General features: G+C 40.7%; 1 protein-coding gene across 11 annotated transcripts in view; it reads right to left on the bottom strand.

Annotated features, from left to right (window-relative positions):
• Window positions 1–12,661: 12,661 nt before the first annotated feature.
• The window catches only part of CCDC15 (coiled-coil domain containing 15), an 80,914-nt gene continuing 72,791 nt past the window's right edge, over window positions 12,662–20,784 (bottom strand). For all 11 annotated transcript variants that reach the window (XM_051848410.3, XM_051848399.3, XM_089335134.1 and 8 more), the window contains 3 exons: window positions 15,095–15,271; window positions 14,622–14,770; window positions 12,662–13,424 (listed from right to left, as the gene is read on the bottom strand). In XM_051848410.3, coding sequence (XP_051704370.2) covers window positions 13,303–13,424; window positions 14,622–14,770; window positions 15,095–15,271 — 448 coding nt within the window. In that variant the 3' untranslated portion in view covers window positions 12,662–13,302. The remainder of the gene's footprint in view (window positions 13,425–14,621; window positions 14,771–15,094; window positions 15,272–20,784) is intronic.

The raw sequence follows: 20,784 nt of genomic DNA, 5'->3' as shown, positions 1-20,784 counted from the left end.
CAAAGCACAATTCCCAAAAACATGATGCCAGCCTGGCACTTGGAGAGGATGGCTCATGCCTACAGAACAGATAAAGCTAAGTTTAACAATGGACTTCAGGTAGAGTTAGCAGAAGGATCACTCCTCCTAAAACCTCTCTGTTGCTCAAATGTAGCTAAAAGGCTTTTTGACACCCATTCCTGGTTGCCAAATACTTCTCTCCCAATATGGGACTGGATCAAAAACCAGAAAAAATAGAACCTGGCAACAAGGGACTAACGGAACATGATTCATCAGCTGCGTTTTCATAAGTGGATCTTGACCAAGAGGAAATGAGAGAATAAAAATCAAGATGGAGTCACTGGTGTCAACTCTAAACCAGGTGAGATAAAGCTGAGAGGTTATAAAGGACGGGTTCTTATGCATGATGGTATGACAGCAAACATCATGAAAGACTGCTAGAACTACATGCTCTAGAGAATGCCCCCATTTCAAAAGAGAAATGCTAACTGGATGTGATACCTGTTATTCTCACAGCTAATGCTAGAATCTGTACGCAGCACGCACAGTGAAGTGCTCAGGATGCTCTTTAACCTCTTTGTACTCAAGAAGCAAGGATTGGGACTGGGAGTAATGACTCAAACTTTGGAAAAAATAAAATGACTGATGGTGTAAAATCTGGACATTGCTACCCAGGGCTGACTGATGTGTCTGAGAATAACAGCCACTTGTGCTGTACTGCAGGAGACAGGGTAGCTCACTTTTGGACAGCCCACCCCCACCGAATACAGCTCACCGTGTGCTGCCACTTCTGAAACAAGGAAGGTGACCAGCTCACTTCTGGCTATTTGAGAGATACCAAACCCTACTATCTGATAACTGAAATGTGAAATTCTAAAACTGTATCATGATTTAATCTAGCCACCTTGCCCCTAGCCCCCTCTGGGGAAACCTGTAAATAATTATAGGCTATTGAACAAGTGTGTCTTAGCAGGCTATATCTGACTAATGTCCCGTTAGACAGTATAGACAGTATTGATCTGGAACTCTTCATGGAAGGAAACAGCTTCATGGACCAGGCAAATCAAGTGTTGGAGATGCAGTAAGAACTGCCCAGGAAACTTTGCAAACAGTAGCATTGCCACCAGGTGTCTTAGCTCAGAAGGCTGAACTCAAAGCCTTCACTTTGGTTTATGCCTTAGAGGAAGCAAGAGTAAACACCCATACTGATTCCAAGTAACAACCAGATAGATCTGTCTCCCACTGCTATGATCACTTGCTACCCATCTTTGTTCGTTCTAGGGATAGGGCTAAAGAGTGTGACTTTGCACATTAAAGCACTGACAAATTATACCCAATGTGTCTTAAAATGACAGTGCCACACACCCAGATTAGTGCCATGTCTGACCCCACACTAACTCTTAACCAATGGCTCTACTCCTGGTTTGGGACTAAAAGTTGTCTGGCAGAAAAATTACTAACTTCTCCAGCATTCAAGGGGTAGAAATACTAGAATGTTGTTGCTTTTATTGCTGCTGTGGAGTGGTGATAATCCATCTGCAAGGTAAAGCTGTACAGAAACTGGCTAGGCCAAACCCTCTGGTGATGCAGAGGCTCTCCAAAGCTGAACCCGGGATGAGGAACTTTCTTGAAAGATATGCCTACAACTTCCTCACCTCTTCTCCTGAAAAACCCTACTTCACTCCATAAACATCAGGAAGCTCTCAGAGCAGTCATTATCCCTAGCCCCTCAAGACTGAGGAGTAACAAGAAACAGGGGTGAACTGGGACCAAACCCCTATAATGTAAAGGCAGGACGCAGGCTCTTATCTGCTTCCCTTAGCCTAATGTACCTGTGCCTTTCATCAAAAGCAGTTCACTGCATTAAGGGAGTGTGATACACCTGGCTGTACAAGGTTCTAACCACCAGAATCAAGAAGTAATTTGTGTCTCTGATAGATAAAACCCTGATGGGCTAGTATTATCCAGAGGGGTTTGTAAAGGGGAATTCTAGGTCCAGGCAGGGAAATTTCAGGTCTGGGGCAGAAGGTGGCTCCCACTTGCATGTAATCTCCCAGACCAACTTAAGCCCAATTGCCATCATAAAAATTTCCTAAAGAACACGGCATTACTGACCAATCAGAGGAAGGTCAGGACCACCACTGACCAATCAGGAACATGGACATGAGCTGAACATGTACTTCTCAGCCCCATCTTCAATCTATAAGAACCTTCACCCCTCACTCTTCAGATGAGAATTCAGAAATAGCTGCCAACTCCTTGCTCTGGGCTTCACAATAAGTACCTACTGACTTCCAGCACCCTGATGTCAGTGACCGACTTTCTGCATGTCAGGTGAGCAGACCAGGTTTGGGGGTTCTATAGCAACACTTCCAACTAGCTTGGGAGGTTGTTCTGCAATAAGATCACATAGCTGGTATGTGGTAGAACCAACATTTAAACTGTGATGATAATCTTAACCATTGTCTTCTTTGAAGACAGGGTAAAGAGCTTTGAAAACAAAGAGCAATTTTTCCAACCCCAGATGCCCTGTTTAAAAGGAATATTAGATTATAAGTGGCATTGATTATCCCTGAATTGAATCACATAAAAATATTCTCTTATCCTCATCTCACCCAAAGATTTCTAAACTGCTTACCAACTAAGTTACCAATGGTATTTTGTTCTTTTTGCCATTTTTACCCTAACGTTCTTCATGGTCTTTCATCCCTGATTTCTCAACTTTTATAGACCTGAGAATTCACCAGATACGCTTCATAAAACCAGGTGACTAGGTTCTTCTCTGATTACTCAGGGTGTGGGCTATGTCAGGGAGCTTCCGCACAGACCTGGTCTCCGCAATGAACCCAATTACCATTTAACTAGTCTTCTAGAGAGGCCACAAAATGCTGTGGGTTGTAGGTTCTCATCATTGCCTGAAAGTAACTGTGTCAGAAGTCGCAGAATGGAGGGATACTAATTTCCTGTTCCCAGCTATTTGAGGGGATGGGGAAAAGAAAAGTTATAATGTTAACAGACTCCTTTCAAGATCAAAGTTTTTGAAATAAGTTACTTTAAAAAATTCCAACATGCACACTAAAGAGTGAATAATGCAATGAAAACCCCATAAACATGTTACCGAGAATCACTATTATCAAGCTTTTACTACATTTACTTCATCTTTGTTGTCCCACTTTATTGGTTTTAAAGTAAATCTCAAACACAATTTATTTCATCCCTGTATACTTCAGTATTCCCCGTCTATCTACAGATAGATATAGTGTGTATCATTCATACACATAGATGTAGATATAGATACCATGTACAACCACAGCACCATCCTCATTCCTAACAAAGTAAATAAATGAGACTTCAAATTCTCCTGACTGATTCAAAGTCATCTCGTCCAGACTATTCCCAGCAGGGTCCAAACAAGGTCCATGGATTCTATTTGGTGGTTGACACCTCTGCAAATGCATGCACTATATTTGGTGACTTTATCTCTGCAAATCTATTTTAATCTAGAATTACCTCCTTGTCTGTTTTAATGTAAACCATTAACTTGCTGGAGAAATGGGGTCAGATTTCCTACAGAGTGGCCAATATTCTGGATTTCTGTTTCTGCTTCATAGAATTTAACTTGCTTCCCTCTCTATTTCTTATAAATGGAATCCTCAAGGCTTTTCTCTTTACATATTGTCCTCATTTAAGCCAGAAAATGATTTGAGTGACTATTTTCTCAATCCCCTCAAGGATGGTGTCTGACTAGTACCATTCTAGATGAATAGAAGTTAATTTATTACACACAATGGATTCCTTAGAGAATTAGGGCTTAATTTTCTCCTGGAACCCAGATGAGAAAGGCTGAGAGGCTTGATTATACTCAGTTTCAACCTCTTGTTGGCACAAGTACTTGATAGGAGGCATTATCTCCCTCCTACTGCATCTTAGCAGGAGGCACACAATGTCTGCTTCTCTTTCAGTGGTGCTGGGATGGATTAGTGTGTTCGGCTGATGACTGTGTCTAGTAGGTTCATCTGTGAGTGATCACTGCAGGTGTTTGAGCCTGGGGGCACACATGGAAAGAACTGAGTGAAAACTCCTCCAAGACCCAGCTCATCTTGGGGCCTGGAAGGGGTGGCTCATGAGGTACAATACCAAATCGTTTTTATCAAAAGGAATCAGATTGACTTCTTTTCTTTGGCATACTGCTGTAATAGTGGTCAGTAATACTAAGTGTAAGACCAGAGAGGGACCATTCATTTCTACCCTAACACAGCATTAGAAATCTAAATCAAAATACTTAAACATCTTCCACCCAGAATGGGCCTACCATGGCAGGAGGATATTGGCTATTGTCTTCCACTGTATTTCTAGTCTCCCAATCTGAGAAGCATGAAGAAATGTCCAAGATGAGATACAAAGCAAATTATATTCACTACGCTTAGAGGGAAATGAAAAGAAATATTTTGCTTCCTGAAACAGAATCTAACAGAAAAAGGATACCTGCTACCTCCTTTATCAGACCTCACATGGTAGAGGATGACAGGATGACAGCAGCAGTTTCTAATCTGCACACTCAGGGGTGGTCAATAAAGTTGTTGATAGTCTTATTCCTGCCCATTATAAAAGGCTAAATAGGGAAGGGTGAGGCCTGGATAATTCAGTTATACGCTACAATGCAAGGGAGAGGACACAGAAATTTACTAAATCAAAAAATCTGGAATAGGCTGTTTGAAGTTGGACTGCCTAGGAAAACACGTCTTACATGCTTTAGAGGGTGGTTCTCACTGGAACACTAAGACAGGAACATCCTGTGCTAGCACCACAGTCTTGGAATCACCGCCATCACATACATGCTTCCATCTCTTGATACGGATACTAGAGATTAATAAAGTTCCCTTCTGGCCGAGAGCCAGAGAGACCTCCTACTCTCCTATACCTTTCTTTTGCGCGCTCCTATTCCACTGCAACCTAATGAATTTGCATCTATGCTAACAACACGATCAGTCTTGGAGTTCCAGCAGACAATGAACCTGTGTCACCCTTATCTCACTAGTGGTAAAACTCACCACCAGTCCACACCTCAGCACGAAGAGCAAATGAATAGAAAAACTTGAGAGTGAGGTCAAAAGTATAAAACATAATTAAAAAATTCACAGAATTGTGGAGCTACAGGGGAGAGGCAGGTGGCTTAGTATAACCCTTTATTTTACACAGGAGAAAACTATTGCAGAGAGATACTATTTTCTCCCATAGTGGCAACGAGGGAATGCAAAACAAAATAAAAATATTCCAATGACTATTGAGTAACGATCACAAACATTAGGTAAAATGACTAATAGTGTAGAAACATCTAGAAAAAAATCCCCTTTCTTTGGAATGTACAATCTAATCGGGAGAGAGAGAAAATGAACATTAAGTAAAAGGCATACTGTCTAACAGAGCAATAAGCATTATGGAGAAAAAGCTCGAAGACAGGGATAAGGGAGTATTTGCTGGAGGGGATGGGAAGGTTCTATTTTCTTTTTTAGGTTTATGTATTTATTTGAAAAGCAGAGTACCAGGGATAGGAGGAGGGAGGAGGGAGGAGGGAGGAGGGAGGAGGGAGGAGGGAGGAGGGAGGAGGGAGGAGGGAGGAGGGGGAGGGGGAGGGGGAGGGGGAGAGGGAGAGGGAGAGGGAGAGGGAGAGGGAGAGGGAGAGGGAGAGGGAGAGGGAGAGGGAGAGGGAGAGGGAGAGGGAGAGAAAGAGAAAATCTTCCATCCACTGGTTCACTCCCCAAATGACAGCTACAAGTGGGGACTGGGACAGGAGCCTGAAATTCTACGCAGACCTCTCACATGGTGGCAAGGGCCAAAATACTCAGGCCATCATCTGCTGCTTTTCCAAGCTCCCAAGCAGGAGAACTGGATTTTAAGCAGAATGGCCAGGACTCGAATCAGAACTCCCATAGGGGATGCAGGCATCACAAGCAGTGGCAACCCACTGCACCAGAAAGTCAGCCCTGGGATGACTGCATTTTAAAATAGGAAGGTTGTCGCTCCCCCTCTTCGTGGAGGAACGACACAGGACCCTGCGCTGTTCTTTCGTCTGCTCGGCCCTCCCCGGGTTTGCTGCTGGTTCTTCCCGGGTTGGCTACTATCCCTTCCACCTCCGTGGAAGGGCAGTTCCCCCTGGCCACATTCCCCACTTCCGCAGGGGAGCGGCACACTGCCGGCCGGCTCTTCTCGGGGGCTGCACAGGTGTTCCTTCAGCTAGATGTTCCCCTTAGATGTTCCTGGTGCATGCCGTCTCTCTCCTCCTTTATAGTCCTCCTCCGCCAATCCTAACTCGGCTGCCCACACGCCGAGTACGCTGCTCTCCTCCAATCAGGAGCAAGTCCTACAGTTTATTGGTTGAACTGGAGGCAGCTGTGTGGAAGCTGTTTACTTCTCTCCCAGCGCCATATTGTGGGAGAGCAGATGCATAGAATAAGTCTTAATTCCAGTAACTCAGTCTAGTCCGGTTTGCTCCCCACAGAAGGTCAGTAAAAAATCAAAAGAGGTAAAGGTGTAGGTCAAACACTGTCTCAGGGAGAGGAGTCCCCAGCCAGAGCAAACAGCAAATGAAAAATCCTCAAGCAAAAGCATCCCTGGAATATTTAAGGAAAAACAAGGTCAATATGGCTGAGCAGAGGTAGGAAGGAGGAAAGTAGTGAGAGGCAAAGCCTCAGGAGCAGTCAATATCTTATTTTAGAGCCTTGTGTAACACTGTGCAAACTCTAGGATTTTTTGTTGTTGTTGTTTTATTTTTTGAGAGAGCAAGTAAGAGATATTACATTCCCTGGTTCACTCCTCAAATCCCCACATGGGGGCTGGTGTTGTGGCATGGTGGATAATGCCTGCAATGCCAGCATCCCATATGGACACCAGTTTTTGTCACAGCTGTGCCATTTCTGATCCAACTCTCTGCTAATGGCCTGGGAAAAACAGCAAAAGATGGTCCAAATATTTGGGCCCCCGCGGGAGACCTGGAAGAAGCTCCTGGCTTTGGCCTGGCTCAACTCTGGCTGTTGTGGTCATCTGGGGAGTGAACTAGCAGATGAATACTCTCTCTCCCTCTCTCTTTCTGTGTGTGTCTCCTTCCATTTCTGTAACTCCAACTTTAAAATAAATGACTAAATATTTAAAAAATAATGCCCATAATGGCATCAGAGTGGGGAGGGGAGGTTGAAGCCTGGAACTCAGTCTTCAACTGCTTGAGCCATCATTGCTGCCTCCCAGGGTCTGCATTAGCAGGAAACTGGAGCACAGAGTCAAACCAAGGTACTCCAATGTGGGCCAGCACCCCAACTGCTTGGCTAAGTACCTGCTCTAGGCCTCCAGCTTTTCATGAGAAAATGAACAGTCAAAAGAGGCTTTGATCAGTAGAGCGGTGTGATCTTATTCATTCTGAAAGGTCTATTTTGGATGCCTGGCTAAGAACAATCTACAGGGTGCAAGGATGGAGGCAAGAAGATCAACTAAGAGGCTACTCTTCTGCAATAACTCAGGTGGCACATGATGACTTGGACCACAATAGTGGACAGTATTGGAAAACGGTTGTATTTTGAGTATATTTTCAAGGTACAGGCAACAAAGACTGTAGAGGAGTGATATAAGAAAGCAGGAGTGAAGGCTGACTCCATGTGTTTTCTGCCAGAAGAAATGGAGGATGGAGATGTCAATTTTTGTGCTGGGGAAGACTATAAGAAACAAGCTTTATACTGGTTGGTTTGATTGGTGTTGGTGCGTGTGTAGGGGGTGACCAGAAGGCTGGGTTGGGGTATGTTAAGTTTAGCTACTGTACTGAAAAAATACAGAGGTTCAAGCAGGAAGATTACTTAGGAAACACAACAATCCATGGAAGAGATGATAGTGGTTTGGACAGGTCTGGCAGTGGAAGTAATGTAAACTGCATATACATTTGGAGGTGGAGCTTATGCAACTTGCTGATGGAATACTGAAAGATGAGAGAGAAAGAATTCTACAAAAGTTTTGGCCTCAATAAGCAGAAAGACAAAACTGCTATTAAATGATATGGGGAAGACCCACAGAAGAGTATATTTGAGAAAGATAAATGTGGAAATGTCAAGAAGGCAGTCAGTGGTCTAGAGTTTAGGGGAAAGGTATGAATTAAAGATAGACATTTTGGAGTTGTTAGTATGTAGTTGATATTTTAAGCCATCAAACTAGGGGTAGCCATTGTGGTAGATGGGTTAAGCTGCCCCTTGGGATGCCCACATCCCATATCAGAATGCTTGTTTGAGTTATGGCTACTCTGCTTCCAATCCAGCTTCCTGCTAATGAGCCTGGGAAGGCAGCAGATGTTGGTCCATGTACATGGCTCCTTGCCACCCACATAGGAAGCCCAGATGGAATTCTTGGCTCGTAGCTATGGTCTGTCCCAGTTCTGATTGTTGCAGCCATTTGGAGAGTGAACCAGCAGATGAAGCTCTCCCTCTCTGTCTCCCTGTCACTCTGCATTGCAAATAAATACATACATAAATAGATCTTTTAAAAAAAAAATGACACTAGAAGAGATAAGATAGAAAAGACATCCAAGGACTGCACCCTGGGTTACTCTAATATTAAGAGAATGGGGATGGGGAACATAATAAGAGAGGAAACTAAGAAGCAATGGACAGTTAAAGTTGGAAGAAAAATAAAAACCTCTGGTGTGGTAGAAATCAGGTGATCAGGTACATCAGAAAGAAAGATTGATCAATTGTATTCAATCCTGTTGACAGCTCAATAAGATGAAGTCTGAAAATGACAACTGGATTTAGCAATGTGGAAGTCACTGGTGACTTTGAAAAGCACACTTTCATTAGAGAAGCAAAGGCAAACTGTCCTATTAAAACGCATTCAGGAGAGAATGAAGAGAGAAACAGAAGAAGAAAGCACAGACCACTCAAGGAGTTTTGTTACAAAGGGAAGCAGAGAAGTTTGGTGGTGGTTAAATAAATATGTGAGATAAAGAAAGGTGCTGTTTTCTCTTTTTTTTTCTTTCCAGTTGGACAGTTTCTAAGATGGGACAAGTTACAACAGATTTATATACTTATAGGAATACTTTAGTAGTCAGGGGGAAATTGATGATCTAGAAGAGAGTGGGAAGAAATGGTGAGGCAATGTCCTTGAGTAAGTGGGAGGGAAATGGATCCTCCCACGTACCACTGTAGATAGGAGAACAAACAGTTCATCCACAGGAACAAAAATGAACAGAAACAAGTAACGGCAGATATGATAGCAAGAGCTGGAGGACTGCTCAAGCTTTTGCCTGCTTGGCTTTTTTAGTGATATGGAAAGCACTGTCACCAGCAGAGAGTGAAGACGAGGAAATCTGAAGAAAGAAAAGAAATGAAATTGTTACCAAATTCATCAATAGATTTAATGCAGTCCCAGCTGGCTGTTTTGTAGGGGAGTGATCTTAAAATTCATGAAAATGCAATGGACTAAGAAAGGAAAACAATCCTGAAAAAGAACAAAGGGGGAAGATACACATTTCCTAACTTCAAAACTAACCACTAAACTACAGTAACACGACAGACTGTTCGGGCCTAGAATACACATACAGATCAATGGGATGGGACTAAGAGCTCAGAAACGAATTCCTACATCTCTGGTCAATTCAATGCAGGGCACAGAATAATCTTTTCAACAGATGGTGCTAGGACAGATTACCCACAAGGAAAAGAATGAAAGAGGAGCCCTATCTAACATCATACACAAAAGTCCACTTGAAATGGTACACAGGCCCAATCTAAGAGCTAACTCTTTAAGACTTAGGAGAATACGCAGGAATAAATCTTTGTGATTTGGAGTTGGGTAATGGTTTCTTAGATATGATGACTAAAGCAAAAACCACAAAAAGAAGAAATAAATAAACTGGGCTTCACCAAAATTAAAAACTTCTATGCTGTAAAAGAGACTGGTAAATCATGTAATTTGATAAAAGAACTCCATGTAGAATAAATTAGGGACTTCTGTAACTCAATAATAAAAAGACAAATAACTCAATTATAAAATGGCAAAGCTTCTGAAGAGACAGTTTTCAAAGAAAAGATATAAAAATGGCCAATAAGTCATGAAAATATGCTCAACATCAAGAGCCATCAGGATAATGCAAATTAAAACCACAATGAGATACTACTTCACACTCACTAGCATGGCTACATAATCAAAGGGACAGACAATGACAAGCTTGGTGAAGATGTGAAGATACGGGCACATCTTCACAATGGTAGAATTGTAAACTGGTATAGCCACTTTGGAAAATAGGTTATAGTTTCTCAAAATGTTAAACATAGAGCTCTCTTATGACCCAACACTCCTAGGTATATACTCAAGAGAAAGGAAAACCTATGTTTACAGAAAAACTTGCAAAACAAATATTCATGGCAGTATTCTTAATATCCAAGAAACAATATAAATGTCCAACAACTGATGAAAGGATAAACAGTATGCATTATAACCTAAAATGCAATATTATTCAGCAATAAGAAGCAGTGAAGCACTGATACATACTAAAACTGGCATGAATCTTGGAAGCGTAAGTGAAAGAATTCAGACACAAAATATATTATACATTCCATTTATGTGAAAAGTACAGAATAGGCTAATCTATAGAGATAGAAAGTAGATCAGCAGATGCTAAAGGTTGAAGGGAGGTTTTGGAGATGAAAATGGGGAGTGACTACTAATGGGTATGGGAGGTGTTCTTTTTTATTTTTAAAGATGTATTGTGTTAAAAAAAAAAAACCTCTAAATTTCACCATTGTAATTATTCTTTCTTTATTTGAAAGGTAGAACACACACACACACACACACACACACCCATTTGCTGCAACAGCTGGAAGTAGGCTCACCTGGGTGGTAGGGATTCAACCACTGGAGTCATTAACTGCTGTCTCCCAGTGTTGCATTAACAGGTAGCTAGATTGAAAACACAGAAGTTGGGACTCTAACCAGGCACTCCACTATGTAAAGTCGGCATCCTATGTAGTGGCTTAACTCACTGTACCACAATATTCACCTGTATAACCATTCTTTGTTTAAATATTTATTTATTTGAAATGCAGAATGAGAGAGAGACAGACAGACAGAAAGATATCTTTCATCTGGTTCATTCCTCCAAATGGCTACAAAGGCTGAGACTGGGCCAGGCAAAAGCCAGGAGCCCAGAGCTACATCTGGGTCTCCCACGTAGGTGGCAAGGGTCCAAATACTTGAATCAACTTTCACTGCTTTCCCTGGTGCATGAGTAGGGAGCTGGACTGGAAGGGGAGCAGCCAGGACTTGAACCAGCACTCATATGGAGATGACAGTGTTGCAAGCGATAGTTTAACCCATTGTACCACAATGCAGGCCCCAGTAACCCAGTAAGAATGTTAAGTGCTCAGTAATGTTAAGTATATTTACACAGTTGTGAAACAGATCTCCAGAACTTTTTCATTTTGCAAAACTGAATCTCTATACCCATTAAGTGATAAGTCCTCCTGTCCTCTTAGCCCTAGCTCCTGGAAACTATTATTTTGCTTTCTGTCTCCATAAATTTGAATGAGTAGAATCATACAATACTTTTCCCTGACTGCTTTATTCATTTAGTATGATGTGGCAGCATGTGACAGGATTTCCTTTGTAATCTCAACTGTTATTCTATTGTTATGTATGTACCACATTTTGTCCATCCACTCACTCATTGAGGTTTCTTTTATGTCTTGGCTGCTGTGAATAATGTTACTATAAACACAAGTTGAGCAAATATCTGTTTGAGATTCTATTTTCAGTTCTTTTTGATACATAATGGCTCATGGAGGCTTCTTTTTAGAATAATGACAATGTTCTAAAATTTGATAGTGGTAATGGTTGCACAACCATGTGAACATACTAAAAAAACACTGAACTGTATACTTTAAATAGGTACAATGTGTAAGATATACTAATTATACCTCAATAGAACTATAAAAACCACAACTCTAAAGGCTAAATCAAATATATAGTTACCCCCAGGATTCTGACTGAACTAGAAAATCAATCTGTTTAAATAACCAGTCAATAGGCAATGATCTGGACAGACATGGAAGCATTTTTGGGACATAACCTAAGTGCTCCTTCAGCACTGCACACTATGGAAAGCAGGAAAAAGAAAACTGTCAGTATGTGTCCTTAATTCCTAATATTAAGCCTTTTCATATTTCGTGTTAGGGAATACTATGTAAAAGTAACAAATTCATATAAGCCACAGCAATTTTGCTCTGTAGGCATGTCATTCATCAAATTTTAAACATTTGGTTAGCTATCTGAGAGGAAGAGATGGAGGGAGAGACCATTCCTACCCATTGGTTCACTTCCCAAATATCCAAAGCAACCAGGGCTTGTCTGAGTTGCCGCTGGAAGTGGTGAACTCAATCCAGATCTTCCATATGGGTGGCAAGAATCCAACTACTGGAGCCATCACTGCTGCCTCTCAAGGTCTGCATCAGGAAGCTGGAATTAGGAATGAACCCTGGTATTCCGATGTGGGGCTTGGGTACCTTAACTGTTAGGTTACACATCTGCCTCACTGGATTTTTTTTACGATAGGGAAACAAGGCAGGACTTTGCTCACTTTAAATTCAGATTCACGTTTTTGAAATCTCACGCCCAGTTATTTCACGTAGAAGATATTCAAAAGACAGATTTATTTGTCTCTATGTTTGTAATAAAAATTATACAACTATAAAGCTCTGTGTTCAATGTCACTGAATGGGGAAAGAGGTGATAAATTTTTTAAAAAATGGAAAGAGAAAATTTTGCGATGAAATTGTGCATCCAATTCAGATTCTTCTCACCTTTAGTGGTTTTGCAACAAGAAAAGCTAATGGCAATACAGATGGCCACTGATGCTCAGAAATTCATTTCATCACTTTGTTTTCTGTTTTATCCAGACATTCTCAATATGTCAAGATTCAAACACACAATTGTAGAAAGATGATCACTGAAATAATCTCAAAGATTTCTCATGGCTTCTTCTGATCAGAGCAAAGTAAAAGAACTTATTTGTCTGATCATTTTTAAAATAATAAGCTCTACACAGTTCACAAAGAAGAGGCAAGTTTGCAAGTCAACTTACACTTCTTATATAAGCATTCATGAGGCAGAGATTGAAACAACCTCTGATCTAATTAAAGAGAAAGTTATTTTACAGAAGAGTATTTCTCCTCAGATTATACATCTTACACATTTTAAAGCTTTTCCTAAACAATCTCTCAGGGTTCATTTTGAATGAAGGCTCAAATATAATGAGTTGATTTCAGATTCTTACTACAGATTTTTCAAAGTCCGTCTGTGAGCAGAAGCAAAATTATGAATGGCAATTCGAAGAGTTGAGTTTCCCTCAGAGATATCACAGGAATTGATGACTGAATGTAGTGCCCGATTATATGCTGCAAATAAAAGTTTGCACAGTGGTAAATAATCAAATGCTAAACAATTCTCTTACCTTATTTTCTATTAGCACTGCTTCTCTACTTGTAGTTTCATATTAACTTTACACACTCAATAAATATTTACTGAATATTCAGATATGACAAGCATTCTGTGAGGACATTAAAGATAATGGAGAGGATGAACACAAGAATACTGAACTGAATGTAATACTTCCAAACAGAGGCATAAACAAAATGCCACCCCCAGAAAGATATTGTAAGGATTGAATAACTATTTGGAAGAGGACAGAAAAGATTTCCAGAAGTGGTAACATTCAAGGTTAGCTTTGAAGGATTAATCAGAGTAAAAGAAAGAAGACATTGTAAGTGGAAAACTCAGCGTATAAGGTACAAACGGGTTTTTCAAAAATAAGCCACTTACTGGGGATAACAAGTTTGATATGGGACCTGGGACCAGAGAAAACATGCTGAACATGCCGTGCATTTGGTAATACAATGGAGAGCCCTAGAGGTCCTAGAATTGGGGAATGCCATGATCAGATTTGTGTTTTTAAAAATATAACTCAGAGGACCCATAAGAAACTCATATTACACAGATAAGGCACCAGGAATACAAATAATGGCAGTATTTTCAGTGTGCACATGAGACCTACTTAATGTCTACCCTGTATAAATCAATATATTTAAGGATGAACAGGAAACAGAAACAATAAGTGACAATAAGGATTCCATTTTCTCTAGCTGGGATTTCCGACAGAATTTATACTGTTGTTCCTTTTCCTCAGTGTAGCCTGGAACACCTGGCAGTACAATGTGGATACTTTCGGTAGTGAATCTATACTAGGTGCCATTAAAGCATCTGGATAACAGGGAATTCAAATGAAGAGTCCTAAAGTAGACAGCCACAAACGGCAAATTGTAATAGTCTGAAAAGAAGGGACCTGGAACCCAAGTCTCTCTACAGTGAATGAGCTAGAAATATTTCCCCAGCACAAATGAGGACAAGAAAATAACAGATCTCAAAGAGAACTATAACTCACTACAATTATTATTTTGCCTCTTATAGTTGAATTGTAAAGAGGTTATAATAACCTCTGATACATAGTAAATACTCAAAACATGCTAAATTACTATTATTTTTATTTTTTTTTCTTAACTGCCATTAGGCCTCAACTATTCTTTTAAGAAACCTACCTCTGTGGTTTTTATAGAAGATACAATTGTTGGCACAGGTATCAGGATGAGCATCCCAAAAATCAGGACCACAACAGCATAGTGGAGGTAAAGTAATATTATATAGCCGCATTTTCTCCTGGATCTGGGCTCGTAAAGCTTCCACATATCTATAAAAATATAGCATAATCAGGCAAAGTGAACTACAAGGAAAAGAATGAGCATGAATCCTGATTTTACAACCAGATTTAACTCTTAAAATTGTTTCATATGTCCGCCTCAATTCTCCCTCTTTGTGTTGGGAAAGAGCACTGGGAAAACACAGTGCTATTCTTGAGAGGTATTAATGCATAGAGAGACTTGGCAAGGTTGTGTACGTCTAAATGAGGAAGAGTATAAGAAGACAGTAAGTTCTCTTTTAAGGAAAATGAGAACACCAACTGCCTACAAAGTCTCTTTAGAGCGAGAATTTCACATATAACTTTTCAAATTACCTTAAATATTCCTTTTCTCTCTGTTGCTGCTTTTCTCTAGCTCCTTTTTTTTCTTCAAGTTGTAACTGGGCTAGTTTCTCACTCATCTTTTCCCCTGAACATGGTTCTTTGTGAAGGTTCTCTCTTAGGACCCTCTGCTCTTCAGCATAACGTTCTTGCTCTTTCTTTTTCTTAATTCTGAGAATAAAATCACAACATGGTTAGGGATTTCATAAAATTGCTATTTAAAATTAGCTGTGAGTTCCAACTAACTCAAGAAATTCCCAGAAACAAAGGAGCCAGGAAATCAGTTTAACACTCCAAGAGTATCTTCAAAAATTCCCACTGGCTAAGAGGGTGGAAACTTAATCAATTATGGTGTTTAGTGGTAGAGCCTGTGGGAAGGGACTAAGATTAAATTAGTTTGTTGCAATGGCCCCCCAGTGATTGACTCCTGGTGGCTTTATATCAGAGACCACAGAATCAGGACCCACACGTGTTCCCTGTATTGCCATGTGATGCTCTTTGTCACTGCCAGCAAAAACATCACCAGAGGCCTAACCAATGAGGCCTGACTGATCTTTAACTACGAATATCCAGATGATGAGCCAAAATAAACAGTCTCTACTTTGTAAAGTTAGGCTGCCTCAGCTATTTCATTATAGTGAAGATAGGATGACTAGTACACTTTCCTCAATTATTGATTGGATAAGTAGACAGAAAAATGGCAAAGATATTATAGAATTGACCAACACTATTAACCAACTTGACCTAGTAGACATTTATAAAAACACCCTGCAGCACTTACAGAATAACAGAATACTTATTATCCTATTGCAAAAAACTAGGGGGCCAGCATTGTGGTGTAGTGGGTAAAGCCACCACCTGCAATGCTTGTGTCCCATATGGGCACCAGTTAGTGTCCCAGCTGCTCCACTTCTGATCCAGCTTCCTGCTAATTGCCTGGGGAAAGCAGCAGAAGATGAACCAAATGTTTGGGCCCCAGCCACGCATGTAGGATACTCAAAGGAAGCTCCTAGCTCTGGCTTCAGCCTGGTCCAGCCCTGGCTGCTGTGGCCATCTGCAGAGTGAACCAGCAAATGGAAGAGCTCCCTCTCTCTGTTGCTCTTCATTTCTCTGTAACTGACTTTCAAATAAATATATAAATCTTAGGAAATGAGAGGGAGAAGGAATTAGAAGGTATTTGAACTGAATTAAAATGAATGTATTGGATGTTGCTAAAAAAGTATGTACTAGCACATTTATAGCACTGTCTACATCAGAAAAAGGGGGGGGGGTGTCTCAAATCAAAAACCTTAGACTGTATCTTAAGAAAATTAAAGAAGAGAAAATCAAATCCAATGCAAGCAGAAGAAATAATAGAGATTGAAGCAGAAATTAGTAAAATAGGAAACAGAAAATAGAGAAAAAATAATGAGACCAAAATCCAGTTATTTGAAAAGATTAATTGATAAATCTCAAAGCAGTCAACAATTTGTGAAAACACAAATTGCTGATATCAATACCTAGATATTAAAAGGGTAATAGGAGACTACAAATAATAATTAATGCTAATAAAATTGACAACATAAATGGGAAAACCTCTGAAAGACATTAATTACTAAAGCTCACTCAAGGAAAAAAAGATAACCTTGAACAACATTATTAGTGACACTGAAACTTATAATTAAGAACCTTTCTACAATGAGAAGTGCAGAATCAGATTGATTCATTGACAAACTCTACCAAATACTTAAGGAAAAATACCAATTGTATATAAGCTCCTTCAACAAAATTGGAAGTAAAAAATACTTTTCAACTCATTCTATGAGGCCAGCAATACCCAGAAACCAAAACTTGAAAGAGATATTACACAAATAAAAGTAAAAGCTAACATCTCTCAGAACATAGATGCAAAAATTCTAAACAAAATTTTAGCAAATATAATTAAACTATATATTTTTATTTAATTTAATTTATTTATTTATTTGACAGGCAGAGTGGACAGTGAGAGAGAGAGACAGAGAGAAAGGTCTTCCTTTGCTGTTGGTTCACCCTCCAATGGCTGCTGCGGCCGGCGCACTGCGCTGATCCGATGGCAGGAGCCAGGTACTTATCCTGGTCTCCCATGGGATGCAGGGCCCAAGTACTTGGACCATCCTCCACTGCACTCTTGGGCCACAGCAGAGAGCTGGCCTGGAAGAGGGGCAACCAGGACAGAATCCTGCGCCCTGACCGGGACTAGAACCCGGTGTGCCGGCGCCGCAAGGTGGAGGATTAGCCTAGTGAGCCGCGGCGCCGGCTTTAAACTATATATTAAAGGAACAATATCCATTGCTGATTTTTAAAAATTTCCATTAAGTAAGATGAAAAAGGGTATCTTTATTTGATAAAGGGTATCTATGAAAAACCTACAGTTAACATTATACTTAATGATAAAAAACTAAATGCCTTCTCTCTAAAATCAAGAGTTGTCCACTCTCACCCCTCTAGTCAAAAATTTGCACTGGAGATTCTAGCCAGTGTAATCTGACAAGAAAAAGAAATAAATGAGAGTCAGATTTAAAGAAAGAAGCAAGGGGCCAGCACCGCGGCCCAGTAGGTTAATCCTCCGCCTATGGCGCCGGCATCCCATTTGGGTGTCGCCTCAAGTCCCAGTTGCTCCTCTTCTGATCCAGCTCTCTGCTGTGGCCTGGGAAAGCAGTAAAAGATGGTCCAAGCGCTTAGGCCCCTGCACTTGTATGGGAGACCTAGAGGGAGCTCCTGGCTACTGGCTTGGGATCGGCTCAGCTCTGGCTGTTGTGGCCATTTGGGAAGTGAACCAGCGGATGGGAGACCTTTCTCTCTGTCTCTCCCTCTCACTGTCTATAACTCTCTCAAATAAATAGATAAAGAAATCTTAAAAAAAAAAAAAGAAAGAAGTAAAAATATTTATTTGAAGATGAGATGATCACTATGTGAAAAAACAAAATAAATCCAATGCCTTAATAAGTGAGTTTAGTATGACTGAAGGGCCAAGAATACACATCCCACAATCAACTGTGCATTTCCACATACTACCAACAATCAGACACTGAAATACAAAAGAAAAGAAAAGAAAAGAAAAGAAAAGAACCTGTTACAATAGCATCTAAACGCATGTAAAATATAAAATAATTAGGGATATTTGACAAAAGACATGGACAACCTATACACTGAAAACTATAAAATACTGCTTGGAAAAATTAAAGAAGAGCTAGACAGCTATATACACAGAGAGATACGCCAGTTTATGGGTGGAAAGACTCAATATTGTTAAGATGTTAATTCTAATTTTTTCCCTCTAGACTGAACACAATCATAATTGGAATCCAAGAAGACTTTCTTGTAGAAATTAAACACTAATATTTAAACACACATGAAAATACAAAGGGACCTTGAATAGCCAAGACAACTAAAAGCAAAAAAATTAGATGGATAACACTATCTGATTTCAAGTATTATTACTGAGCTACACTAATCAGAATCTCACAGTATTAGCATAAAGATAGACAAATAGGTGTGTGTGTATATACATATACATACACACAAGTCATTTTAAAAACAACACTACTTGGTTATCTTCTGAGAATTCTATCTATGAAATACATGAAATCTGTTCTCTTTATAATAATAAAAATAAAAAACCCACCTTTACTGTGACATAATTTGCATGCCATGAAATTCACCATTACTATAAATCTAGTTAGAGAACATTTTATCATCCTCAAAAAAAAACCATATACTCATTAACAATCACTTTTTTTTTTTTTCCTTTTTTGACAGGCAGAGTGGACAATGAGAGAGAGAGAGACAGGGAGAAAGGTCTTCCTTTTTGCCGTTGGTTCACCCTCCAATGGCCGCAGAGGCTGGTACACTGCAGCCAGCACATTGTGCTGATCCAAAGCCAGGAGCCAGGTGCTTCTCCTGGTCTCCCCTGCGGGTGCAGGGCCCAAGCACTTGGACCATCCTCCACTGCACTCTTGGGCCACAGCAGAGAGCTGGCCTGGAAGAGGAGCAACTAGGACAGAATCCGGTGCCCCAACTGGGACTAGAACCCGGTGTGCCGGCGCCACAGGTGGAAGATTAGCCTATTGAGCTGCAGCGCTGGCCAACAATCACTTTCTAATCCCTACCCCTAGCCCTAGCCAACCAATGATGGTATCTTATGGTTTGATTTGCATTTCCCAATAACTGATGATGTTCACTGTATTTTCATGTACATATTATCCATTTGCATATTTTTCTGGGACTTTTTAATTGTTTTGCCTGTTTTGAGTTTTAAGAGTTCTTTATATATTCTGGATACAAGTCTCTTACTAGATATGATTTACAAATATTTTGTCTGATTCTGTAGTTGTCTTTTCTCTTTCTTGATAGCTTTTAATTTTGATAAAGTCCAACTTACCAATCTTGTCTCTTATTGTTTGTTGGACCACTGATTTTTGACAAACATACAAAAGTGATGTACTGGAGAAAATACAGCCTTTTCAGCAAATGGGTACACACACACACACACACACACACACAACATGCCTTGCACCATAAGCAAAAACCAGCTCAAACTGGATCACAGATCTAAATGTAAAACTTAAAATGACAGTCTTTAGGGATGGGTATTTGGCCTAGCAGTTATGTGTTGCTTGGGATGCCTGCATATTCTGTACCAGTTCCTGGGTTCTAGTCCCAGCTGTATTCCCAATTCCAGCTTACTGCTAATGCAGATCCTGGGACGCACAGGTGATAGTTCAAGTCACCTGGATTGACTTCCTGGACCCTGGCTTTGATGTGGTCCATCCCCAGCTGTTTCAAGTATTTACGGAATGGGAGAGTAGATGGAAGCTCTGTCTCTCCCCACCCTTATCTCTCAAATAAATAAAATGTTAAAAAATGAATGGTAATACTAGAAGAAAATATTTGTGTCCTTGTGTTTTTATGACACAAAAAGTGCAATCTGTAAAAGAACACGCAAAAAACAAGAATTAATCAAAATTTAAAACTTTTGCTCTTTAAAAAACAATGTTAAGATGAAAGACAGTGGAGAGCAATATCAGGGAACAGTTAGGGAGAAAACAGCAGAGGAAATACCACAGAAATTGGAGGGACACTATGGAACTACTTGGAGGGTGTGGACACGCACAGCTCAGGACCCCAGCAGTCAAGAGCCTTAGCACCAGCTCTGGAGTGAGGTGAGATCAGACTGTGGCAGCCCAAGCCACTGGCGATAAAGCTGCAGGAAGAACCTAGTGTGAGTCTGACTTGGAGCCGTGTGGGAGACAGTATACCTGCCAACCTAGAGGGGAAAAAAGGAGGGCATGTTTCTCTCTCCCAAGCCACCTGGCACCAGTGTCCTGTAACTATCCGAGAATGGGTGGGCACTGTTTTGGACATATGTAAAAGCTGCACCAGCTAGTGTCTGCATACCTAGTAACCAGACAAGAGGAGATGCCGGAGTCTGGCTGGGAGAATTGACAGGGGACTGTGTATTTGTGACTGTGGCAGCCTTGTGTGCTAGGACTGTGGAAACACTGTGGCTGCGTGTGAGGGCACAGGGTGTGGTTGGGTCTTTAGGAAGTCACTGTAGGCAGCTCCACAAATTCAGGGCTACCTGACTGCCTGGTGAGGGTCACTGCAGCAGGATCCCTGCTCACATCAAGGACTGCATGGATCCTTTGTGTGGTTCTTGTGGCAGC

Source organism: Oryctolagus cuniculus, chromosome 1, assembly GCF_051225735.1.
Source record: "Oryctolagus cuniculus isolate XC-2025 breed Fujian yellow rabbit chromosome 1, ASM5122573v1, whole genome shotgun sequence".
In the NCBI taxonomy this organism is placed as follows: domain Eukaryota; kingdom Metazoa; phylum Chordata; class Mammalia; order Lagomorpha; family Leporidae; genus Oryctolagus; species Oryctolagus cuniculus.
Note: the sequence above shows the minus strand (reverse complement) of the source record. Positions and strands in the feature narration are given on the sequence as shown.